Source organism: Agelaius tricolor, unplaced genomic scaffold, assembly GCF_023055355.1.
Source record: "Agelaius tricolor isolate 1412-34295 unplaced genomic scaffold, bAgeTri1.0.p SCAF_1, whole genome shotgun sequence".
Taxonomy (NCBI): Eukaryota; Metazoa; Chordata; class Aves; order Passeriformes; family Icteridae; genus Agelaius; species Agelaius tricolor.
The window spans coordinates 98401245-98428339 of record NW_027269261.1 but is presented as its reverse complement, the minus strand read 5'-3'; the positions used below and the strand labels follow the sequence as shown (position 1 = coordinate 98428339).

The 27095-nt window shown below is 37.6% G+C and overlaps 1 protein-coding gene and 1 long non-coding RNA gene across 14 annotated transcripts in view; one reads left to right on the top strand and one right to left on the bottom strand.

Moving 5' to 3' along the window:
• ADGRB3 (adhesion G protein-coupled receptor B3) overlaps window positions 1-27095 on the top strand; it is a 446577-nt gene that overhangs the window by 1572 nt on the left and 417910 nt on the right. For all 13 annotated transcript variants that reach the window (XR_011681988.1, XR_011681987.1, XM_071445405.1 and 10 more), the window contains exon 2: window positions 1386-2154. Coding sequence is in view for 11 of the 13 variants with exons in the window: in XM_071445405.1 (XP_071301506.1) it covers window positions 1401-2154 (754 nt within the window). In the remaining 2 variants the exon portion in view is untranslated. The remainder of the gene's footprint in view (window positions 1-1385; window positions 2155-27095) is intronic.
• LOC139598717 (uncharacterized) overlaps window positions 1-27095 on the bottom strand; it is a 345230-nt gene that overhangs the window by 161278 nt on the left and 156857 nt on the right. The window lies entirely within an intron of this gene.

The window sequence follows — 27095 nt, the reverse complement described above, 5'->3', positions numbered from 1 at the left end:
GACTTGCTGTGTGTTACGCAATGGGAAACAGAAGATGCCTTGCTGTTTGGTGAGGAGATGAAAAGCTGGGCAAAGACACACATCAAAACTCAGTAACGGTGCCTGTGTGTATGTGTGCCTCTGCTCACAGAGCAACAGTGGAAGAGACTGCAATCTAGAGAGTTTTGAAATTAGGTCGGTATCACTTCTTTCTGCTTGCATTTAAGAGCAGAGGGTGAAAAACTACTCATTTGTAAGAGATAAGCAACTTTTCAAAGGTTAATGCTGAAAACCTTCAACCTGAAATTTTTGGTTATCATTACGGAGATAAATGTAACTCAGGTTCACTGTGTGAACCTAGGCCACTGTTAAAAGAAACAGAGCTTGTGGAGACTCAGAGGGTTGGCAGGTGCAGTAAAACAGCTTTATTTGGAGATACTAGCAGAGAAAATGTAATTTTTTTTTTTCCTTGTTCAAGCGCAGGGCTGCAAAACACAGGAGCTAATCAGACAGTACAAGTAATTCGTAATCAAAGGGCAAGTGCAGTCCAATAGGTGCAGAGATCCTGCTGTAGCATGGCCAGTTACATAGAGCTACTGATTGTAATACTAATACTGTGATCCATTTTATATATCCTTAGAGGCTGAAGCACATTGAAATTATTATCTTAAAAAGCTGGCATTTAGTGATCGTGTCAGACGAGCAGTAGTTATATCCGTCTTTGTTTCTTCTTCAATACTGTCAAAATTTTATTAATGCATTAATCTCAGTATTTGCTGCCTTTTTAGAGACCTGGCAGCCACGGTGAAGACATGTAGGCATATGGGAGATAATGTTCTATCTGTAACAAATAGTAATTTGAGCATTTTTAAATGATAGCTGTAATAATTCAGTTACTTCTTAGACTTAAGAGAAAAATAATATATAACAAATTCTACCGGCTTTCTTGTCCTATTCTGGTGAAATTCTGCATGTGGATATCGTATATGCAAGTACATAACTATAGCCGATTAATTATTTACTTTTTGGATAAATAAATAAATAAACTTCTCTTCTCTGGGTCTGCTAGGTAAGGCATCTAGGTTTTTACTTAAGTTGAGCAGTTCTAGTCCACGCCATGATGACTAAATCCTAGAGAGGAGAGGACATTCCTATTAATAATCTAATAGATGTTGAGTTTTAATTTGTCTGTGGAAGCCGTGTCTGCGGCGATGGCCACGTGATGGCGCTGTGCACACAGCAGCAACCCCGGCCCTTGCGTTATAAAATAAAAATTACCTGCCCTTCTTTCTGAAAGGGGCTCTAACTGCAAGCTTGAAAACAGCTGGCTCGAATATTGGAAGGAGTTTGGTTTTCTATGCGTGAAGAATTCTACTTGCATTTTTATTTCGTTTCATCTCCTGCAGGCCAAATGACATAGGATGAAGGCTGTTCGTAATTTGCTGATTTATATATTTTCCACCTATCTACTGGTTATGTTTGGATTTAATGCTGCCCAAGACTTCTGGTGTTCCACGTTGGTGAAGGGGGTCATTTATGGATCGTATTCTGTAAGTGAAATGTTTCCTAAAAACTTCACAAACTGCACTTGGACGCTGGAAAATCCAGATCCAACCAAATATAGTATTTACCTGAAATTTTCCAAAAAGGACTTCAGCTGCTCCAACTTTTCCCTCTTGGCTTATCAGTTTGATCATTTTTCTCATGAAAAAATAAAGGATCTTTTAAAAAATAACCATTCTATAATGCAGCTCTGCAACTCCAAGAATGCTTTTGTATTTCTGCAGTATGATAAGAATTTTATTCAGATACGTCGTGTCTATCCTATCAACTTCCCAGGATTACACAAAAAAGAAGAAGACCACAAATCCTTCTTTGAATTTTTGGTGTTGAACAAGGTGAGCCCGAGCCAGTTTGGGTGCCATGTGTTATGCACTTGGTTGGAGAGCTGCTTGAAATCTGAAAATGGGAGAACCGAGTCCTGTGGGATCATGTATACAAAATGCACCTGCCCTCAGCATTTGGGAGAGTGGGGAATAGACGACCAGTCCCTGGTGTTGCTCAATAACGTGGTGCTGCCCCTCAACGAGCAGACAGAAGGCTGCCTGACCCAGGAGCTGCAAACCACCCAGGTCTGCAATCTCACCAGGGAAGCCAAGCGGCCGCCAAAAGAAGGTAGGTGCTTCTTGGAGGGGGGGGCTGAATGCCATGCCAGTGTGCAAGTCCTGCTGCCAGCTCTCCTTAATACTCACATTCGTTTCAGTTGCTCTCCACTCTGGCTTTCCTCTAGATGAGGCAAAAGGGCTGGAGAAGATGCACATTCCCTTAAAGGCAGGCTGAATTTTCATTTCTAAACTGGCCTAACCTACAGCTTATAGTTCTGCTGAGCACCGTTGAAACTCCTCACAAGTAGGATCCATCTGTTCTAAGGCCTCACTTACAGTAATGCCCACAGGTGGTGAGCCAGAAATCACTTTCCCCCTCACCATCTCTTTACAGCAACCACCCAACTGAAAAACCTTGGCCTTCTTTATATGATCCCTTGACTTTGCAAGGAGAATATTTCCAAAGGCATGCAGGCAACCTGACCAAAAGACCAAGAGATTTACCATGTTCAGGACACCTGGTCCCTGGGCCAGACCTCAGCAACCTACAAATAAACCAAGAGCAAATGCAGTTTCTAAGTGTGAAACCTCTGCCTGAGATGCCTGGAGAGGCGAGGCACTGTGCAGGCAGGACATGCTGGTTTAACCTCCTGGGAGCTTTGGGAAGGGGCCAGTGGCTGCTCCTGCACCCATTCCCCAGGCAGTCCCTGCTCCCGGAGATGGAGGCTCAGAATCTCATTGCAGTATTAGCGAGGAGGGGGTTGATGTGTCATTCCCAGCAGCTGCTCCAGTCCCAGCAGCTGCTTCATGTCCCTGCTGGAAAAAGGGGAGGGGGCTGTTGCGGAAGGGTGGGAAGTCAGGGATCTAGCAGTTAGCACGGCAGCCTTCCACCTAGTCCCTCTGCTACGTACTCCTGTTTGAGCCTGACATTCTGGAGAGGCTGGGGCGGGAGGGTGATTTTTAGAAGGACTTTGAAGGGTTGTGAGGCAGGGAAAGCGTGGGTTGAACATAGATGGGGGCACTGGATGCAGGCTCTTGGCGAGGGGGTCCTTCAGAGCTGCCATGCGGGAGTAGGGGGAGGGTGAGGATAAATCATCGAGCCTGGGGTATTGCATTTTAATGCAGGAAATGTTCCCTCTCTCCTTGTTTTTTGCATAGCCACAAAGCTCTCAGTCTGTGGCGAGGCAGTGCCAAGCTCCCAGCCCCCCTAATAGAAGTTGCTTTGTGGAGGAATGTAACATTGACACGTTGTTAGGAGAGGATTTTCTTTAAGGGCAGCCAAGCCCCAGTGCTGTGGGAGAAGAAAAGCTGAACTTGCTCCAGCTGCCGCGGTGCCAGCGGCCAAGGGCAGGGCCGGGGGAGGGGAAGGCTGGCGAGCGGGACGCTTTGAGCGTCCTGTGGCTCCGCCGCCAGCCCGGGACCAGAACGGTTCTGACGGGCGGGGGAGGCCCGGCTGCCGCAGAAACCCCCTAGAGAAGCTCGTTCGGTGGCAGGGATGGTGGTGGTTCGCATCGTTCAGAGCTGAGCAGTGCCCCGGCAGGCGGGGGCAGCCCCGGCCGCAGCAGCGGAGCCCGGGGGCGCTGCGCGGGTGCGGGGCGCTCGCACCGCCCGTCCGCGGGGGAGGCGCCGCTTCCGCCCCCGGGCTCCGCCGTGTGAGTCATGGGAAGCGCGGGGGAGCCGCGGCCCCAGGCGGAGAACACGGACAGCGCGGAGCGGAACGCGCGCAGGGAGCGCGGCCGCGGTGCGCGGGTCCGCGGAGGGGCGGGCGCGCATCGCTCGCATCCCCCCCACATCCCCCCACATCCCCTCACATGCCCCGGCTCCGCGGGAGGCGCGTCCGTCCTTCCTCCCTGCCTCCGGTCCCCGTCCTCTGGCACCGGTCCCTCGTGGGGCGGGGGCCGAGGCGGCGCGAGCACGTTGGGCTCTCGCATCGTTCCCCAAAATACACTAGATTCCAAGGGGATAAGTGAATCCAGGCTAAAGCATCCGTTTCAGAAACATACTTAATTGAAAGGACAGAGAAAGCTTAGGGCAAGCTTTTCTTTGGTTTTTTTCCTTCCCTTAAATTTTGAAACGTGTTTCCAGCATATTCTGCTTCCAATTCCAGACATATTTTGATTCTTGTCCCTACTCTTGGGTTCTCCTGCATATGAGCTTGAGAAATGGAGGGTGGAAATTTCATTTGGTAGGTGGAAGGTTTGATTTGCTTTTTTTTTCACTTTATTTAGTGAGGTCAGTTTTGTACTGAAGAAAATTTCCACATTATTAGAATTACTTCAATAAATGCACTTCGAAAATTTTCATCAGATTTTTACTCAAAGTTATAATCGGTTTGCAAATTAAGTCTCAGAGTACTTCTCAGCTAGCAGTAAGCTTTTTGTTTTCCACTCAGTGTCTAAAACATTTTTTCCCTTTCCCAGAAGGCTAAAAATCTGCAAGGGAGGTATGTTTAGACTTTGTCTTCTGTAGATACAGTTGCATTCATTAAGCACATCAGTCAGGTGTATCTGTTTGTAAAAAGCTGGTTTGTGGTTCAGATCAAGGCCTTATTGAGGAATCAAAACGTAGAATGTTCTTGCAACAAATGCGATGCAGTTCATCACTTCTGTCAGCGAACATTAAGGCAAGAAATACAAATTTTGTTTTCACAGACAATCTAGTTCAAGTTAGATTGGCACAGGTGGCATAAATGAGGTAGACCAATACCTAAGAAATGGTTGTTACGGTTCATAGTGGCAACTGAAAGTAGAGTTTTGCTAGTGTAAGTTGAGTTTTAAGGGAAATAGAGTTTACTATTGAAGAGTGATGTAAATTTGGTTTGTGTTTTATGAATTTGTGCATTATTCTGAGGTTTGGTTCTGACATTGCCTAGAAGTGACTTTTGGAAAGGAATTGCAAAGACCTGACAGCTTTCTAAGTATTATGCAAACCTTCCCATCCATCAGAATTACTTTCATCAATCTTGACTGTATGAAGTGTAAAATCTTTCCCCAAAACTATTTTCAGTCACATTTTAGAGCCCTTATGTAAATAGAGAGCATTTAGATTAAAGCCAATTGTTTCTATTTTGAACCTCTGAAGACTTCTACAATTTTGAATATGATAACAGGCTTAGGAAAATGCATGAAAGTCAGTCTTTTTCCTTTTTAAGAAGTGTTGCCTTTTACAAAAGAAGTGACAAGTATACAATGGATCATTGTGTTTCTAAATGTTCTGAAGTGCTGAACAATGAAAGGATCTAGGTCAAAAAAGTAGAAGCTCTAACTATTGCTTGTTAATAAAATGGTTTGCAAATATGTGGTTTATTCAGCATTTCTTCTGTAGGAAGATCATCTTTGGTATCATTGATTAAGGCAATATTGAAAATCACTACCATTTTACTTAGACCCAGTTTCCTTGTATCTAGATCCTTTTCTGTGGCCTTACATTTGAGATGCTTACCCTGGATCAAAGCACTGGCAAATAGATCTCAGTGAATACTTTGGCAGGATCCTAAATTTAAGGGCTGTGGGGAATTTGTCCTCTTGATCTTCAGTGCTGTGACTGAAGTATGTCATGAAGTTTCTGTCAATAAGACAGGGCTCAGTTCCAAGTCTAGTAGACATGTAAAGACTTTGTAGTCAATCCAAGAGGGAATCCAAATATCTTTTTTCTTATTGTGGCCATAATATTATTGTGGAGTTTTGTGATAGTTACTTAGACAGAAACTATAGAGAGTTTCCTGTTGTGTTTACTGCCAGATCTGACAGGGTTCCTCCTGTTACTTACATCCAAGAGGGAAAGATAAAGGATGTTCACATTTATTAAATCTCAGCATTTGGAGCTCCAGGCTTAATCTTGTATTTTGTGTTCAGATGGTCTAAAATAATTGTAGTAGGGATATTTTATTATGCTAGAAATGCAGCTTTGGTCTAGTTTGTCAGAAATTCTAAGAGCTCACTGTGTACCAGCATCTCAGTATTCGGCAACTGATTTTTTTTTTGCCCTGATTTCAAATCTGACAACACAAAGATCTTAACAGAGGATTTAGTGTAATAGATGTGTCTTTAAAATAACAGTTTATGTCACACTGTTGAATAATAGTAAGATGTAGGATGCAGACAGTTTTATAGAACCTTCATGACATGTATGCATTTATTTATACGCCATTCCATGAATGCCCATTTCCTGTTGCACACATTGGAGATGAATTCATAATATTCATCACATACCCAGAGGTTACTAGCTCGATGAGTAGGCTGGACATCCCTAGTCAGGAAGTCATAGTCAGTAATAACATGTCATATCATGGCTCCATCACAGGATTAAAACTGTTAAATCAGTGAAGGATTTGTCTAGTAATATCAAAAATTACAAAATGGAATCTAACAACCATATACTTTGACAGGAATTTTTAATATTTAGTGTGCAACAACTATTTGAGACTAAAGTAAAATTTAGAAAATCAAAAATAAATAGAACAGTTGTCCAAAATATTGAATGAGTACAGAAACATACTTGAAAGAGGCTTAATAATTTTTAAATCCTTCTGCCTGCAGTGACCCTTTTATTCATGAGTTCAAGGGGACAAAGGAGGATGGGAAAAACACACTTGTGAATTTTGTGTTAGGAATATTTTTCATTATGTTTTACAAAATATTTTTTAAAAACTTCAAACTGATATACTGAAATATGCAGTTACCATGCAGGTTATGAGCAGTTTTAAGCAGTTTTGTTATTACACTGTAATGAACTGTTTGATCTCAGTGAAAATCTAGACTATAAAGAAAAGTAATTTCACTTTAAGTAATTTTTTAACGTAAATTTTGTTCTTGCTAAAATGCTCATGGCCAAAAATATCACTCGACATTAACAGAATCAGTTAAAGAGATCATGTTTGTGAGTATGGTTCCCCATGGAAGGAAATATTTCTAAATCTCCTGTGGATTCCCATGTGCTACATAATATGCCCTGTTTTGCTAGAAGAAAATGATCACCCTAAAACTTTATACTTTTAGTACATATTTGAGCCATTCTGAACCACTCATAATAGGGTGCTTTATCACAGTCATGTGAGTTCTATTTCAAATTCTTTTTGATGCAGCGCACTGTAGAAAAAGCAGTTATGAGCAGCACCTCCTTTAATAAGCCTTAGCTTTATTTTAAATTATCATATGTGATTATCACTAATGACTGTATTTTAGTTTGTGCTGTATTGATTATTTCTACCTGATTTACTTCAGTAAACTATGAAGATTTTTGTTTTGGCATGAAGTTTAGAAGTTTGTGTGCAAGAGTAATCAGTACTTCATGTATGTGTATGGAATTCAGTGGGATTTGGATCAATCCATAAGTGAATAGTCTGATGCTTTGAAAAAGGAAAATACCCAGACCATTTCCTTTATGATACAAAAAAGCCTATATAAATGGCTTTGCTTCCAGTTAGTTGAATACTTTATTAATAAATGTACTCTCTCACTCTAGGTGGTAATTTCTTTGGTATCACAGATTCTGTCAGTATTTTGTTCAGCACTTCTCACACACTAATGAGATGGCATGTTATTTTTTGGGAAAAATCAGCCGGCTTCAGTCTAATGTTTGCCTTAGGAGGGATCACAGGTGTCTTGTATAGGATTTGAATAGCAGTTTTTCATCAACTCACTGCTTGTTTAAAACATTCATGGCTTCAGTTGAATAGGATGTTATGACCCAAACCAGGATTTTAGTTTCTCAGCCTGTCATTTTTGCTTGAATTAAACCTCTGTTTGTGTACATTATTGCACTCAAACATTGTTAGACCTGCTCTCAACTGGGTATAAATGCTGCTACAAGCTTCCACTCTAAGAAATGCAGGATATAAACAGAAACCAATGATAAAGAATGGGCACGGTATAGAAACAAATTAAATGTTCAGAATGAAGTCAAAGCAAGTATCCAAATTAGGAACAGAATTCAAACTGTCTTGCTGCTGCCTCCACTGAACAAGTGCTTGATAATTCTGAGTCCTGTACCATGAGGTATTTCACACCAGTCTTTGTTGGCCTTTCTGGTACCAGTAAGCTGTGCCTTTTGTCTTCAAATGCTTCCAATTACCCTTTGTCTGGGTGGGAAAGGTCCACAGTGTGTGTACTGTATTTTGGACCTTGCCCTCTGATTTTCGTGTGCTTTTGACAAATGTGGAAGTGTTCCAGTATAGAACAGCCATTAGCAGAAGTTGATGTAGATTCTGCTTACTTAGTGGGATTTCAGTTGCTCAGAATTAGTGACATTACATGGAATTATATTATGACATAACACAGGTACTGCATTTTTTTATTATTATGTGGTGGTTAACACCTGCGTATTTCTATTTTATGCATTTATATAATACAGTGATTATATGATGTTTTACATTCAGTCTGTTCTCCTGTGCTCTTTTTAAAGCAAGTTATCTTCTTCTGTTCAAATCTGTCCATATTGCTGTTTTGTTTAGTTTTCTGCTTGCAAAAGCATGGGAAAATCTGCTTTGTCTGTGGGTATACACAGAGGAATTTTCAGAGGAGACTTTCTTTTTCTCTTCTTAGGGAGTTAAATTTATGAAGTTTATTCAGTTGTGTTTTTATCAAAGAATTCCAACTCAAAGTTGTTGTAGCTCTCAAATTGGAGTTTAGTTGTTCATTTATAAATATGCAGTAATTATAATAAAACAAAGGTCACTGCAGAATTCCATTGAGCATTATTTGCATTCACTGTTAACAAGAAATATAAAATGCTCTTTAGGACAGAGAAAGTTGTACATTATATAAAATACAAATTTACAAATTATGCATCACTGATTTATGAATATTTCAGACTTTCAGCCTTTCTGATGTTAGTTTAATCTCAAGAGGAAGACAGTCAAATTTTTCAAAGTCTTTCTCGGTTTTGTTAATCTTTTAGAGAAGTTATACATAAAGTTTTTGTCAAATTACTGACACAATTTTCTGATGGACTGGCCACCATCAGAATTAATAAGGACGATCAATAATAACAGGGTACGAGATCCATGTTGTTACTTTGCTCTGCAAAGGCAAAGTTATTGTCCTTACTCAAGACAAATTCACCATTCCACCAATATAATTTGGTCTAAACACAGATTAGATTAGACCCAACAAAAAAGGTGTGAAACAGTAATAACGTATTTCTACTAGCAAAAGCAAATTATTTCATAATTTTAATTTATAAATTCTTTTTTATAATTCCCTGTAGTTTTACTTTTGAAACCATCCTTGACATTTGGTGGAGCAAAGCAGATGTACTTTCAAGAAAGCTCACTTATGTAGCTTCTTGCTGCATTTCTTTCAGTTGTAGCTGGTTAGTCTGTGTCTGCTTAATTTCAGTTTCTTTTTCATTGTCTGGAGGGGAAAAAAGGCATATGATGCCCTGAAATTAGTATTTCTTTGATGGTGTTGAAAATGTGTGCAGCTGAAATTTGGAAGCAAGCTATTTTCAGTAATGAAGTCCAGATTTTATTTATATTTCCTAGAAATGGCAGAAACCACAACAAAAATATAAAATTTGAACAGCATCCATTTTCTGGTAGCTCAGTAGAAATTTGGTGACAATGGGGTGAACATGTCACCCACTTTTGGGCAATTTTTGCTAAATTGCTCTCTTTAATTCTTTGGGAGATGTGAAACATTTTGGGAGCTGACTGGTACCTGTTGTTCTTCATGTACTGCTAGCTCATTCGTCAGTTATGTGGGGATAGACCGACATAATTATTATTATGATAATTATTATGCAGGGATACACCTACATTCCTTATGTTAAATAGGAATTTGTTAACTGTTGTCACTCTCTGAGATGTGCTATAACAGGTTGCTTGTGAGAATCTGAGGCCCCATTGTGGCTTTACTGCTTTCCCTTTGTCGAGCTATGTCAGTATACCAGCCAAGTAGAAAATTATTCACCTTAGGGTTTTAGATGTATGATCTTGATGTTGGGCAAGTGTGCTATAACGGCCTAGCTAAGCTTCCACTGGAACCTAAAAGTGGCACAAAAAAGAGATGGGGACAAGAAGCGATGCTGGTTCAGCACAGTTTCAATTTGCTTAAGTAAAAAAGTCTATCAAAGAGTGGTTGATACATGTTACCCTTGCCTGCTCTTTTGTACAGGTTGGCAGCCAATTCCATAATACTGTGTTTCTAGGCAGTTGCACCATGTTTGATTACAGTATTACTGGCAGATCCTTCAAAATAGAGTCCAAGATACATGTTTATCCAGGGCTTCCCACTGATGATTAAAGAATGGTGCAGATTGCTATGAAAGTGTGCACGGAGTGCTTGGGGATAAGTCAGCAAACCCTTTGCAGCTCATTCCAATAGTTAGAAGGGGTTTAAATTACAGATTAGAAAATCAGAGAATCTAATTCATGCTGTTCACTGATTATGAGAAACAATATTGCTTCGTGCAAGACTACTTTTTCCAGAAAGGCTTTTGGAAAATCTGAAGTCTGAGCATTTCATGTGAAATATTTCTTTGAATCCTAAATGGTTCACTTTTTTTTTTTTTTTTTTTTGTAATAGTGTTTACTTCTCTATCCTATTCTTTTCATTCCCTTCTGTACTGTACACATGGAAGATTTTAATTGTCTGCAGAGCTGAGCACTTCAGCTTGAACCGTAACAAGTTGTGTTTTTATCCTTGGAAATGTTTTGTTTGTTCTGTGGCATTGGCCAATATCTGCAGTAACTGGCAAACATACAGATGCTCCGTACTGGTTTGTTTGAAGGTTGATAGATGTGCTTCACACTGACAAAGGAGACGAGGGAAACGTTCAGCACTGCAGGTGTAATGTGAGTACACAACCTTGTCCAGCTGTTCTGTCTGCATCAATTGTCTAGGAATTCACTAATAATACAGAGCATATCATATAGTTTCACTTTCCTTGGAAGGGAAGGATGTGCCAAGGCTGGGATATTAGCCAATCCCAGCAACTGATAAGACTGTGAGAGTTATGTATGGGGCCATAGGGCTTCAGTGGATTATGCTGTTATTTAGGTTTATAAATGCAATAGATACTGGTTATACCTCTTGAAGCAGAATTATACTCAGAAAAGTTTGGTGATCATTGTCCTGGGAGACCTAAAAATAATTGGAATCTGCTCTGGAACCAGTGTTCTCCTGTCTAGTAAATGAATTTTCAATTATGTATTCACTGAATCTTTAATATTTTCATGAAAGTTGGAACAGCTTCATAATTGGGAAAAATCAACAATATTCCTGTTCCTTGACCAGATAGAACCTTCTGAGAAGCAGAGCCAGATTGCTCCAAGTGCTGCAGTTGTTCACAGGACATTCAGGTCTCGGTTGACAGTTCATACACAGAAGATTATAAAAGGATGGTGCCCTTATAAAAGTAGGATGCCATCTCTGGTTGTGCCTTGTGAAAAGGTTGGTCAAGCTGGTATGATCCAAGACCACCTTTTGGAATCACTCCGCTCAGGAGTTTGCTGCTTGTCACTGTGAGGCAGCACCCAGACCCTTGTGTGCACCTTGCTCAGGTTGCCTCGAGGCTCTTGAACACCAGCAGGTGTGCGCTGCCCTGGGATGAACATTTTGGAGGTCCTCAGTTTCAGTGTGGGTCTTGATGAGGCATATAAACTTACTTGAATTCTTTTGTAAATGCTTTTTGATGTTCCTTTACCATGGTGTTGTTATATTAGTACTGCCTTGCCTTCTGGTAATATTATGAGATACGTCAAAGTTTTGCTTGGCAATTGGCGTCACACTGTTACTTAGTGTATATAGATTATGCCATTACTGCTAAACCTGAAAGTCTTTTTTTCCCCTCATAGTTTGGTGAAAATCAAATCCATGTTTTCCCTGAGTATTTTCTGGTGGTTGAAATGAATGTGTGAGTTTATTGGTTGCTTGTCCGATGAAACAGATGAAGAGAATGAAGGACTTTGACATTTATCTACTATTTCATGTTTTTAAGCTTTTGGATAATGGATTTTGTCCATGTGAAATCTGAATTCTTGCAAAATGTAGGTTTTAGTCTGGTAACATTATATGTACAGTAGCTTTACAATAACTGAATTTCTGGAATAAATAAGACATCACAGGGTATCCAAGCATGCCAGGATGTAGCATCTAAATATTTTTCAGACATTACTAAATTCCTGCTTTTGTGTTCACTTGTATATAAATAAACTCATTGAATCAACATCATTACTCATGTAAATGGTATTTAATTAAAAGAAGGTTTGCTGGTAAATGCTCTCAATTGGAGATGTGGATTCCTGAAATATGTCTAATAAATATTAGAACAGGAAGCCATTATTTTATTATTAAAAATATTTTCTCTAAATATTATTAGAAATTAATCCCACTAACAATAATAAATTGCAATCAAATGAAATCAATATCAATAAATATCAATAATAGCAATTAATTTACTATATATAGACTGCCTTACATGAGTTCAATAAATATTCTTTGCTTTTGTTACCCTGGAACTCAGTTTTGTGTAGTTCCCAGATTTGCACAGCTTTAGATGATCATCAGTATATTATTATTCATTAGCTCTGGGATGCCCAAAGCCATCTTTTGCCTTTTACTGACCCTTCCAGACCTGCGCTGCACCCACTGTCTCCTGCTTGGACACCTCTGCTCCCAAAGCATGCTCTTTGCCTGCGCTGTGCTCCTCTGCACTGCACTGTTTCGCTGGGGTAAATACAGAACAACTGTTTGCTGCTACCCTCTGTGAAAATAGTATGGCTCTACTAAGATGAGCAAAAGTTAAACAAATCAGGCAATAGCTGTCTGGTCATTAAACAAGCTGAACAAAGCTCCAAGAAGGACAAAACAAGTTCAGACAATACTTGACATGTCCTGAGGCCTTTAAATGGCAATTGCAGTGCTGTATGTATTGCCATACAGGGCTAAACTAAAATAGATTTAGAATAATGAAGAATGGCAGTGGTTATCATCATTGTATTTTTTTCTCTTTTCTATTGAATGTGTTCAGAAACTGCCATGGAATTTGCTGCAAAATTTTAGCATTCTTAAACTTGCATCATTTGTTTGCTAGATGAAAAGAAGGAAGTAGTGTCACATTATTGATTTGTATTTGACAAATGGTATCACACCAGACACATCTGGATAAAAAACAAGCATTTCTTTAGGAGCAGTTGGCTGATATTTGGCTATGACTTACAACTGCTGTAGAAATAGATGCTTTTTACATCTTGTTTTTGTGTAAATTTGGGGTTGTATTTATCTCTAGAATACGTCTGAACACAAAGTTGACAGTCATTTGAAATGACAGCTACTGTCAGGCAGTTCATCCCAAGAAGAGGGCATTCAATTATGAAGTATTGGAAGATGATATTTATTTCAATATGAACTGTGGAAGAATATATGCCGGTAAAGGATGTTAGGATACATAGGAGAATTTATCAAAAAAATACAACAGAAAGATCATCTTAACAACAGAATTTGTAATTTACTCAGATGTCATGAGGTGAGAACTCCAAAACAAGCATGCAAGATGTTTTGGCTATCTGCAGAAACACTATATAGCAATTAATAGGTTTCAGAGATTACTAACTGCCATTTTTGAAAATCCTAACTGAGTATCTTGCAGTAATGCTGTGGCATAATTTCAAATGATTTTTTACATATCTAAAGTTTGTGTTGCGTGTATACTTCAGCCCCAGTATTTCACTTCAAACAGATGGGTATAGAAAATCATAGAAAATAACTTTACATTAAAATAAATGTGGATATTTTTGAAGATCTGGTTGCTATTATTCTGGCTAGGATTGGTCTCAAAAAATTGTACTTATTTTGCTAGCAGAACATAATGTTGTGAATTGCATAGCTCTGCTAACATAGGTCTTTGTTACTTGTCTGAGACCAACCTAGGATTTAGAAGTCTTGTCCAGTCTTTTATCAGAGCTCAGTTATCATTTCAAGTCCTGAGCTTATGTGTCATGACTGCTTACAGTCTTTGTGCATTTTAAAGGCAAATAATGAATGGTGATCTTTTTTTGGCAAATTAGGGAGAATCAGTGTTGTATTCTGAGGTCTATGCAGATATTTACACCGAGAAAATCAGATTTCAAGTTGACTTAAAAGATAAAAATTTAGAAGGTATTTTTTGTTTTATGTGGATTAATTTAAAATGCATAAATAAATTAAACAATGGTGAATAGACGGAGGGTAGACTTGAGATTTCTTTATGAAAAAATACTGGAGATGCGAAATCTCTTCTATTGAAAGACACTTTTGCGATATGACACCAAGATTGTGGCTGGTATCGTGATACAGTCGGGAATTCTGCCATTTCAGGACAGGGATCCTTTTGGCATGCAGTTAAAAAGACTCCCGGTATTCTTCTTTGTTCCTTTGGCAGACACACATTGCTCATGGTAGCAGTGATGTGCTGGCGAAGACACAAAGTGCTGTGTTGATCAGAGAATACATTATGTGCATGCTAACTTGAAGGATGATCACACACTGTTCCTCTCATAAGACAGACCCTCAGGCCACAAAGTCCGTTTCAGCATATTTGGTATTTGTAACTTGTAGTTCTCTGTTAGAAATTGTCACAGTGCCCCGATGGAGCTAAATAGTGAGCATGCTTCTTGGTTTGCAGCTCCTAACATGAGGTTTATACATACTTGAACTTCCCTTGAAATTATACTCGCTCTAAGCATGGGTTTTGATTTTTTTCCCCTTTGGTCACCCTGTGCTTTTTCTTGTGTCTAGGTTTTTAGCTCTTGACATTACTCTTTCGGCTAAACTCTCAGATTTCCCAGAAGCTTGCACTTTCACAGAACACCAGTCTTATTAGTGCTCTAAGCTTACAGTTTATCACATCTGGGGCATAAAACAGGTGAAGTAAACAAACAGAGAAGCTTCATAGGAATTACAAATGAATGAACCCTGAAAACAAAACAAAAACCTGTCTTATTTCAGCTAGCCTGAGAAGTGCACAGGCTTGAACAAGGTAATAAAGTCCCTGTATTCAATCCCCATGCTTTTTCCTCATCACTCCAGCCACACAACCAGTTGAAGTCACTGAAGAGTCCAGTATTCCCAGCTCTAGTTTGCCCATCATTCCTCTGTGTTCTCAGCAAATTTGTTTCTTTTCTCCCATTGCCTTGTGCCATCTGCTTCCACTGGTTTTCTCCATTGGTTTTATGCACAAAAAAGGTTTCAGTCACAAAAGGCAGGATATGCCTTCCAGCCCATGCCTCATTCATTTCTGCAAGGCCTCTTACTGCTCTAATGGTAGAGTCTAGTCAGGCAACCAAATTGCAGTGGGCTAAGCAGGGATGTGAATTAAATGTGCATGTGTCCCCCAGCCTAGTGTTGCCTCGGTCAGGAATCACTTTAACCTCCAGCACATAGTGTGTTTCCTTTGAGTTGCTTCTGCTGACCCCATAAATCTTGCTTTCTTATGTCTTGCAGTGCTGTAGTTTCATAGGAATTCCAGAAGCTACTGACGCTTAATATGAGCCCTTTTCCTACTAGTGAAAGGGCTGTGGTTTCATAGGAATTCCAGAAGCTACTGACTCTTAATATGAGCCCTTTTCCTACTAGTGAGAGCAGTATCCCAGAAAAATCAAGGGCTTAAATTTTCTCAGGCTAAGTACAACCACAAACATGCAACTCTTCCTCGCTAAGAGTTACTTCCTTTAAGTAGCATGTTTATATGTGAAGGGTATATTCCATCTTTTTCTATGGTTGTGTATTTTTCTAAGAAAGAGTCTTCGGGATCAGCTCAATATTCTCTCAGATATATAGCTTTGCCCAAGAGCATGTGGAGGTTTGGTCTACAGCAGGTCATGTACCTTTTTCTGTCACACTGCAGACTCATGTGTTCACCTAGGTCCCCAGCCAAGCTCACAGAGGGAACAGAGTTCAGTGGGCAGTCCTGAAAGCCTTCATTTAGGCCACTGGGAACAGAAATGTTCCCACATAGGCTCTTCAGGAGCTAATTTCAGATCATCTCCACCACTTCCTTGAAATACAGCTTTCAATTCTGCTCAACTCTCTTTTAGCAGGTATCTAGACCATGTGCAAATATTGTTAGTTATTCCATTTGCAGTAACCTTGGAGATTTTAATGATGTTGCTTGTCAAGCCTTGCTCGTGTTAGTATTTAATGTCTTCTGATGTCAGTAGGATTGAAGGGAAGAAGGTTAGTCATGGAGTCTCATGTTCTTTGGTTTTGGGTGTTTTTAGCTTAAGCACAAGAACTGCTAGGACGAGCCACACACTCTCTTAAAATTGAAATTCACAATGAAACTTCTAGGTTTCTTATAGCAATCGTTAATTTCTGTGTTGATGTAGAAGTACAGTTTCAAGCGAGATACTCGTTAGCGTAAGCCAAAGGTGCAGGTGTTATTTAATCAAGGTTTTATTTTTCTTACTGCAGTTGTTTCACTATCACAAGTAATCACTTCATTTTTAATAAATCTGTCATGGGTACATGCACTGTAGTCTACTCAAATCTGACAATACCTTAATCTAAAGGACATAAGTCTCTGGAATCACATGAATTATAAACAACATGGAAATACTTTCATTTGTGAGTAAAAATGGGCAACAAATTATATGATTAAAACAAAGAGTTCAATATATGTTGTACATTTTCTATTTTAAATTATTTATAATAAAATTCACTACAAGTTCAGAGAAATTGAAATAATTGTCTCCATAGAGACATCATTTACAATTTCATTTGGAGGGCCTAGGTGATGAGAGACCATTAAAACCAGTGCTTTTTTTTCCTATAGAATAATATCTGTGATCCTTCAAGCCCATTGTGGGCAATAGCCACAATAGAAATTCTTTAGATTGTCCCCTGGATTTTTATGGGATTGACTCTGTTTGGTTTGAGGATTATGGAATGTTAAATGCTGTTAGGAGAGAGTAATCCATGTGGGCTGGTTGTCACCTCTGCCAAAGAAACAGATGGACCCGTGACCTTTTCAGGGCAATGTTACATCTCTGTGCTTTTGACTGGCAGTGGTGCTAGGAGCCCTCTTGTGCTTGGAGCTGTCTTTATTCAGTTAATCTTCATTTTTATTACTGAATAGCTGCTTGTTTTTTATTCAAGAAAATGCTCTAAATTACCCCTCCCTTTTTTTAGTCACTCTGTCTCTGACACATTGCCACACATAAAGTAATCTTAGTTCTCCTAGGTGAAGATTTAGTAGCTTGAATCTTGAACTCTGGCCAGATATCATAATCATATCATAACATAACATAAATGTCTTTGTCCACACAGGTAAACCTTTGAGTGCACATATCTGTTTCCCAAGAAATTTCATTTCTGTGTACACCACTGATCAGTCATATGCTAAGCACAGCCACACAGAAAGAACTCAGTTGTATAGTTCTAACAATTATGTGTTCCATTAATGTACAAATCCATGGTAACCTGGAAAAAAATCAATGCCAACTCACTGAGAAATATGCATTTAAAATGTTTAAACATATTTTCCAGTGCCATTAAACAAAATTTACTTTTCCCTGAATTTATTGTTGGTCTTACTCCTTTATATGTGCATTAGACTGTTTCCTATATTTTTGCCTAAATTGTTGATATGGAGTGACCAAAAGGTAATTTATGCCTCCACTAGTATGTCTGAGAAGTTTATGAGAACAAGAAGATCATGATATCTGAGGCTACCCTCAACCATTTCAGTGCTTATAACATAAATTAAAAAAGTGCTGGTGTTCTTTGCAGCAGTTCTATCTCTCCATTTAGAAAAACAGAATGTTTGTAAACAGCTTTACTTTTGGGGAGGGTTTTACCTTTTTTTCCTTTTTCTTTTTCTTTTTCTTTTTCTTTTTCTTTTTCTTTTTCTTTTTCTTTTTCTTTTTCTTTTTCTTTTTCCTGTTTTTCTTTATTTGGTTGAGGGGTTGATTTTTTGGGGGGTTCTGGGGGGATTTGGTTTGGGGTTTTGGGGGAACTTTTTGGGTCTTTTTGTTTGTTTTGTTTGATTGGTTTGTTTAGATTCTGCTCTGAATGGATATGAACTTAAAATTGGGTAACCTCAGGAAAACATTGACAAGTCAAGTTGGAAGCTTGAATCATTTACAACATCAGCTGGGTGAGAACAGTTAGTTGGACATTTTTTATTGCAAGTGAGCATGTAGAACTGATGGCAATCCCTGGAAAATCTCTTAAAAATCCATATTCACAATTGTGTCATATTTTAGAATTCCCCTGGTGTGATGTGGTGCACAGAATTCAGGTATTGAGCACTCACAGAAGACAAGAGTTCAAGTTTTCCAGGTTATGGCTGAGATTTTTTAATATATGAATGCATGTTAAGATTTTGGGGTTCTTTCATGTTTGAGAGTAGTTCACTGTATTGATATTAACAGATGAGATAATAAACTGAAGAAATCTTAAGGTTGGTACCTTAAGGCTAAAATTTCACTTATTGACCTATTTTTTGAATAGATTAAAAAATGCTTTTGAAATTATCTGAAATAGACTCATAGGTAAATTCAGGTTTGAAGGATTCTGATGGCCATGTAGTTGAATCCCTTGCTCAGGGTGAAGCTAATTGAGTTGTATATTTTATTTCAGTCTTCTCCTTAGTTCATGGTGAGGTTGTTTTGATCCCTAATAGTTTGTACATATGTCAGGATTAAGCAAATAACCAGACCCATAATCAAATCTAGTATGTACGTTGTCAGTGAATTTTGTTATTTCTGTCAGTCACTGTAACGGACCATGGGTTTTTTCAATTATTCTTTATCATGCTTCAGGTTGTAGTATTCTAACTATTAGAAAAATGGCCTAAACTGCAATGACAGTGGGCAGAATGGCCAAAATAGTTAATTTGAAATACAGCGAATAAAAAATTCTAGAGATATTTTTCCAAAAATAATTATGGCTATCCTTAATGTATAGATTTTTGAAACCATTTGGTATTTAGCAAGGCAGGTTCGGTGATGCCAAGAGGTTGCATTAAAAAAAAAAAATTAATAGTTTCTCTACAGTATTTTACATCATTCTCACAAAGAGAGGCATGTTTGTGTGCCTTCCCTTTTGCTTGTGATATGTCACAGCTGTACTGTGCTGTTGGTAGCTTCTGGCACTGAAAGACAAGATAAGCAATCACTATTGAATAGTGTTCTGGAAAGGGGAAAGAGAAGAGGCAGCCAGACAAAAATATTCGAAGTTAAATCTTGTAGGGCAAAGATAAGGCAGTATAAAAAGAGAAATGGATTAATGCTAGCCAAAGGGGTTAAGATAATAAGGATTTTCTAACAACATCATAGGGAAAAAACAAATGCCGAAAAGACCGAAAGGGATGATAATAATCTTATTTAAAATATCTAGTTAAAAAGCTTTTTTTAGGAATGAGAAATTAAGGATTAAGATTTTAGAACAATTTAAAAGTAAGGAGGAATCCAAATCTGAATATGCAGGAATACTGTGTTCCAGGGAATGTGTTTTATAGACTATTGAAGTAAATAAATAACAAAGGATAGTAAAATCATCTTTTAATATTTAACAAGAAATTAGTTAACTTCAGTGCTCTAAGAATCCAATATCTAGATTAGTAAAACTATTAAAAAACCCTGAAAGGATACCACTTGGTAAAAGTAACAAAATGTTATTAATTATAATGGCATTCTGGTTTTATTTAATTCTAATACTATAAACATTACACAGCTTTTGGGGGAGGGGAGTTGTAAAATGCATAAAGTATTAAATGAGAAGTTATGGATATTACTCATATTTGTATAAAACTTAATTCATGTTGGTTTAGGTTTTAACACATTTAAAAGTGGATTGGAGTCTATATGAAAACTATAAATTAATATCAATGGTGTACTGAAATACACAAAAAATAATATTTGAACTTATATCTTCTGTAGTGATTTAACAAAGAAAAAAATGTAATTGATGAAACTTGGAATTTAGCAATATATTAGGAGGAAGTGCAAATAGTGTTGGGGACTGTGAGAAAAGAAGGCTTTATATCTGTTAGAAACATGAGGAGTACATATGATAATATAATTCACAATACTGTAAAATACTGTAGTACTCTGTCTTAGAAATAAATTCAAATAAAATGGGAAGGGAAAATCCTGAAAGCACTAGTAGTGAATGATACTTGGAGGTAATTACAGAGAGGAAGAGATGTTAAGAGTGATTTGGAACTCAACAAAAGGTCCCTATGTAAGCAAAGAGTGAAAAGGTCTAGCTAAATTTATTGTTGTTTGTGAACTGGATATATGTTTAAAAGTCTTTAATTTTTGTAGAATCACAGAATAATATAATATAGTAAAGTTTCATTCAACACTTCTCTATTTTTCCTAATCCTAGGCATTATTGCTACACATTTTTACTCAATAACTAAGTTTACCAATTTATCTCACTAAAAATATAGATATATATCAATAAGTCTGAATATATATCTGAGAGGCTATAATAAATATTATCTATATTATATATTCCATTCAAACGTCTATGATCAGGTAGTAAAGAATTACATGATTTCATAAATAAATATTTTAATGAAAGGAAATTTCTCTCCTCTGAACATGAAGTAATTAAAATATTGTAGGCACAGTAGGCTAATTTAATTGCTAAATTTATCTGTTATTTTTCATTATAGAATCATAGAATGGCTTGGGCTGAAAGAAACATTAATGATCATCTGGGTTCCATCCCTCCCACCATGGGCAGGGACACCTTACACTAGACCAGCTTGTTTAGGGCCCCTGAACGCTTCCCAGGATGAGCATCCCCAAATTCTCTAGAGAGCCTGTTCCAGTGCCTGAGTACCCTCTGAGGAAATTATTTCCTCCTAACATAAAATCTAAATCTCTCTCCTTCTGGTTCAAAGCCATTCCCACTTGTCCTGTTATTATCTGCTGGTGTAAAAAGTTGCTCTTCCCTTTAAGTACGGGAAGGCCAGCACAACTCGTGGAGTCTTTGTGGAGCCTTCTCTTACCGAGGCTGAGCAACTTCAGCCTTCTCAGCCTGTTTTAGTCGGAGAGGTTCTCCATTCTGATCATCTTTGTGGCCCTCCTCTGGACTTGCTCCATGTCCATCCTGTGCTGAGGGCCCCAGAGCTGGACATAGCACTGCCAGTGATGTCTCATGAGAGTGGAGGGGCAGATTCATCTCTCTCAACTTGCTGGACCCTCCTCGTTTGATGCAGCCCAGGATGCAGATAATGGCATCTTAATGACAGATAAGGATGAGCCATGAATGATGGAAGGGCATGAATGACACAAACCTCAGTGTGGGTGGGAAGGGTTAATTACTCATGGGATGGCAAATTGGACCAACCATCACCATTGCCCCAGGGTGAGCCTTTCTGTTCATTGAGTTATGTGAGTATTAAATTGTCATTTATTTCAAAATAGAAAATCAGCTCAAGAACTGTATATTTCAGTGCTTGCAGCAAGACTGAAATGAAGCCTATCTTGTGCATAAATGTTTTTCAGTCTCTGTTGTAAGGTGAACACTATCCTAAATACCTCCAGAAAACATTCTGGGCCTGCAAAACAAACCTAGCCTTTCCAGGGATCACTGTTTTCTCATTTAAAAAGCAGCTTACATCAACCTGGAGGGATTCTTAAGGGGTCACACGATACTCAGAAATCCAGGGTATTTTTGCAGGACTTTCTTCTCTGCTATTAAGGTAAAGGCAGTCTTTCAGTCAGCCTCCAGCACTTTTTCTTGTTTTTCTTCTCAATTTCTCATTGCAGGATTGATTCCTTGGAGACTAGAGCAGAATATACTCAGGGGAAAGCCTGCAATGATTTCCTATGTCACCCCTAGATTGTCTTAGGGCTAAATACACCAAGCATGTCACACTAAAGCAAAGAATTAATTCACTGAGACCGAGATATTGGTAAAAAGGATTAGACAGATATAGGAATAAAAGAGAACATCCCCAGTTATACAAGAGAGAAGTTTAATTCGTTTCTTACGGCACAGAATAAATTACTTGTTAGATGTTTGGAAAAGACTTGTCTGCTTTGGATTTCTTCAACCATCATAAGACTTGTCTTAAAGTGTCTTTAGCAGGTATGTTCTTATATATTCCAAAACTCAATGCTAAAGAAAACTTGGGATTCTGGCATATGTCAGCTGAGTTGTATTGAAATCTAGAAATCTTGCTTTCTTAGTATATAGAAGTTTCAAATCTCTAACACATTTAATTCCTTGGCAAGACACTTCTTGTAAGAGAATACTAAATGAGGTATACCCTTTTCAGGGTATATCCATATACATCCAACCTGGTATTTCCTAGGCCCCTATAAGCAGATTTATAGTGAGGCAGTATTTGAAGACAGAAGAAATCTTTATTAGAAAAAGCATTACAATAGACTACAAATACGGTCATGTATTTGTTCACAAGCATCTGCCTTAAAAAGTACACTTACTTTTTCCCACCAGGGAATATGAATTGCCCTTTATAAGGACACAACAGCCTCTGAAATGAAAGAGATATAAAAGATGGAAGTACAAGTCCTGGAAACACTTTGATATTTTAAGAGCACAGAGAGCTGCTTTCTGTGGGAAATCTTAACTTTTCTGTTATTCTTGCAGTCATTCAAAAGACCTGCATATTTTTCAGTTCTTTTACACAAGAAATAAACAAACTCTACTAGTTTTCTTTAAAAAAAAAAAAACAACAAAAAACTGAAATGAAACAGAAAAAACAAAACAAAATTTGAGTCTTTTACACTGTAGTTTGCTAGGGAGACATAAAAATAAACTTTATGCCTGAAGGAATGTGTTAGACTTTGAAAAATGTCAAGAAAATTACTTTTTTTCCTTTTTTTTCCCAACATGCTGTGTTCTCTACAGAAGAACCATGTAGAAAGTTCTTAATTTAAGAGAAAATAAATCTTTCTGAAGTATTTGCAACAGAAAAACTGCCAGGTCTCATCTTTTTAGCAGATGTCATTGAAAAACCCTTTCCAAAGTATACTATATATTGAGTACCTCATTTACATCTGTAACTCACTAGACTAGCAGAAAAATACTTTAATAGCATTTTGAGTATATTCTTGGTTCTCACAAGACAAGTTACATTGCATAGGTTGCTCTTTGTTTATTCTTCAAGAACAAAGAAAATTTGAAAACAAAAATCCATGGACTTTAATACAGAATATATATGCATATGTATAGAAAGAAAAAAAAATCCAGCATTATATTTGAGAAAAAGGAACAAAGTTGTTCATTTCCAGACTTAGATATCATTAAGTAAGAGGTTTTTTTTCCTGTTTATTATAGTGGTTGTTCATAAGAGGAATTCCACTTTTGCATTGTTGATCTAATAAAATCCTAAAATCCATTGTTCTCTAATAAAATCCTGCCTTGGTTTCTTGAGGTAAAAGTATCAGTTACATTTCTTCAATGATTCATCTGCAGTAAAATCCTGCCTTTCACTTTAGATCCCATCAGATTCATAAAGCCAACAGAGTAACAGACTTTCATACTTTAAAAGGCTCAAAGCTTAAGGTCAAATGTTATAAATATATATATATATATCTCAATCTGAAAACATCAGTAGAGTTATTAATTTTTAACATTTATTTCAGCATCTAGAATATAAACCTCCTCTAAAAGGTCTGTTTTTAGTCTATACTACTCTTCATGATACTCAGTTCAAAAGAAGCCGGCTTTGAAACAGAGCTGAAATCTGACAATAGGTTTTATACAAGAGAATATAGACGGGCTTCATTGCCTTTTTTTTTGAAGAACATATATTAAAAACACAGTAAATAAAATTAATCATCAGATTACACAAAAACTCTAAGCTTACATAATGCTAAGTCTGCTAACATATTTTATTTTTGACTATAGTTTTTATTAAATCTAATAATTGTTGTTAAATAAATATCCTATGCCATCATTGCATTGATTCATAAACAATTTGTGGTAAAATTCTCAGATACTTTTTTTTTTTCTGAAAGATTTTGCAATCTCCAGAAGTATTATATAACCCTTTTATGAATAAATCCCAATCCTGATGTAAACTGCTTTTTACTCTTTTTCTTCCCCATGAAGATAATGATAGTGGGATTTGATGCAGTAATGTAAAAGAAAAATAATTTAACTTCTTACAGATAATATTTATTAGCACAAATCAGGGAATGCTTTTTAATGAGTAAGTTATACTGGTAAGTTTCACCCTCCCTTCTAAAGGCAAGCCTTTGACCCAATCAGGATTTTATTAAATGCATAATTTTCTAAATACTGAATTGTTATTTCTGTTATCTTTTAATCTTTGATTTGATCCATTTGCCAATCCATGATTGCTTATGTAACTAACATATAATTTCTTCTGTTCCTTACTTGAAAGAATTTAAAATCTGTTCAAAAAATAAAATCAAATCATTTCATCAAATCATTTAAAACCCATATGTGAGAATGTGTGAATTGCAGTCTATGTGTAGAAGCGTATTTTCATTTCACAATCCAAATCTTCATTTTTGTGTTTGTACAACTTGTCTTTGAAAATCCTGAGACATGAGTTTTCACAGCTGTCATTCCATCTCTCTGACTCTGTCTTTTAAATAACCAGTGGTAGAAGAAAGTCTTCAGGTTACCCTTGAGTCTGGTAGAAGTAAATTGCAATATGCCTTACTTTCTGTGGTATCTCGAACCTTTGGAGCGCCAGTAAAAGCAACACTGCTGTCTCTAATCTTGCTCCCATGAAACTCCCCTAGTCATTCTATACAGAGTAATGCTTGTCTGTCCCTCAAAGCTTCTAGACTTCTGGTAAGTTTGTTTCAGTTTTTTGCTCTTAAAACTATTTCCTTTTATAAACAGAGTTTATGTGAAGGGGAGATACAGTAACTCTCTAGTCCAATAATTGTGAAACTTACTTACAGTAAAAACAGTAGCAATTTAGGGATGTGAATGTGATCTCCAATATTACCTGGGAGTACTACAGTCAAACACAGCAAGTTCTGTATTCTCTGTCTTTTATGGAGAATCTGTGGATGTTTAAGTCTATCCTGGCCTCATGTACAAGCTGGGAAAAAAATTAGTTTTACTTTTGAGTTGGTACCTTGTCTACACCATGCTCTGAATTCAGATTGTTTGCGTTATATTAAATGACATTTCTCAGAAAGTTGAACTAATCAGTTCAAACTGTCAGAGTCAGTCCATGTTCAGTATAAGAGTCTTGTTTGTCCAAGATCTCTTAGATGCTGTTTGTAGACTTCAGAGTAAGGATAGAAAATGTAAGAAAATGTAAGGAAAGAAGTGTATTACAATGCTTATATTCTGAATTCCTGTGGTTTTTTGTTGGTTGGTTTCCAAACAGAATATCCAGGCATGTTATGAGGTGAAATATTTTATCCCTCTATCCTACTTAATATTACATTTCATAGGGGTTGGATGAGAGAGATGTTTATGGCCTATCAGAACAAACTGCACTTATTTCCTTTAAATGGTCGTGTTTGCAGTTCAGATGTACCAGCTATTGTTACACATGGGTGAGGGCTCACTGCACTGTAGAGCAAAACACTTTATACTTTAGGTTAACTTTGAAGTGTGTCTGAAGTGTTTATGTTTTTGCAAAAGATGGTGTGTCTTCTCTGTCTGAAATTTAGTACTGTATGTTGTATAACCTGATGTGCTTTCACTACCTCAGTGAGTTGGTCTAAACTGCATTGTGCAGAAGAAGTTTGGAGGACCTTGGGAAGTCACTATATTTTTCCTCTTTCCCCCCCAAAAAATTCTGAACCTGATCTAAAATGTTCCTGAGAGATGTCCATCTAACCCATTTTTTAGACACTCCCAGGAACTAAGGCTTGTCAGCTACCACATACCTGTTTTAGGAGCTGTTCTTAATAAAAGTTTTGGCTTGGTTTTGTTTTATTTAAAGATTTTTCTTATTAATCAGTTCTTCTATTAATCATTGTGAATATAAAGAAAAAATTACTTCATTTTTCTTGATAAGTTTCTTTTATGTAACTGAAGACTGTAAACACCCTAGATAGAACCTTGAAAAAATGTGTTTAAATAAATCCTTCCAACCATAACTCTTCCATTTTCTAGGCTAATTATCTCCAATCTCTGTGGCATTTCCATGCAGATCACTCTCTACAGCTTTATAATTCCTGTTTTTCTCTTCTGGATTGCCTCCAAATAAACCACTTTCTGCAAGAGCAATTCTCAAAGCAAGATGCAGAGCTTAAACCACCTGCTAGTTCAAACAGATTACTCCTCATGTCTTTCAGATGACACAGATGACAAGTATTGCATTAAGTTGAGAACTACTGCATATTGCTGGGTCTGGTTTAGTAAAAATTCCAAAGACCTCCAGATTTCCTCCTAAGAACTGCTGCCTCATAAGTTGTTCCTCCAATGTCTTTGTAGGTCTTAAATAAAGAACACTGTAGTTGCTCTTATTTATCCCAGAAATTTGTGAATTCTCAGTTTCCTACCATCTGAGAGTTATTGCATGTAATATTTACATGCAATCCATGTTATGTTATCCATGTTATTAAAATATTAATAGAACCAGAACCCAGATAGAACACTGCAGCATTCTGCTTAATAAAGCTTTCTGTTCTGGAAGTCATAAGTGATACCACTACTTCTAAGTACCTTTTCCATTATGTTTGCCATTTGTTTTATCATGTGTTTTATCATGTTAGTTTTATCTGGACTCTCTTCTGCTAACTTACAGAATTGTAGAAAGGATTTGTTTGGAAGAAACCATTAACTATCATGTAGTCCCAACCCTTGGGCAGGGATACCTTTGAACAGACCAGTTTGCTCAAAACCCCAACCAGCCTGGCCTTGAGCAGTTGCAAGGATGTGGCATCCACAGCCTTTCTGGGAAACCTGTTCCAGTGTCTCACCACCCTCATAATAAAAAATTTCTTCATTACGTACAATCTGAATCTATTATTTCAACTTAGAATGGTTGTGTCTTGTCTGGTTACTACAAGCCCTGGTGTAAAATCCCTCAGTCTTTCTGATATGCCCCTGCCTCTAAGGATTGAAAGGCCACAGTAAGATCTCCCCAGAGCCTTATTTCCTT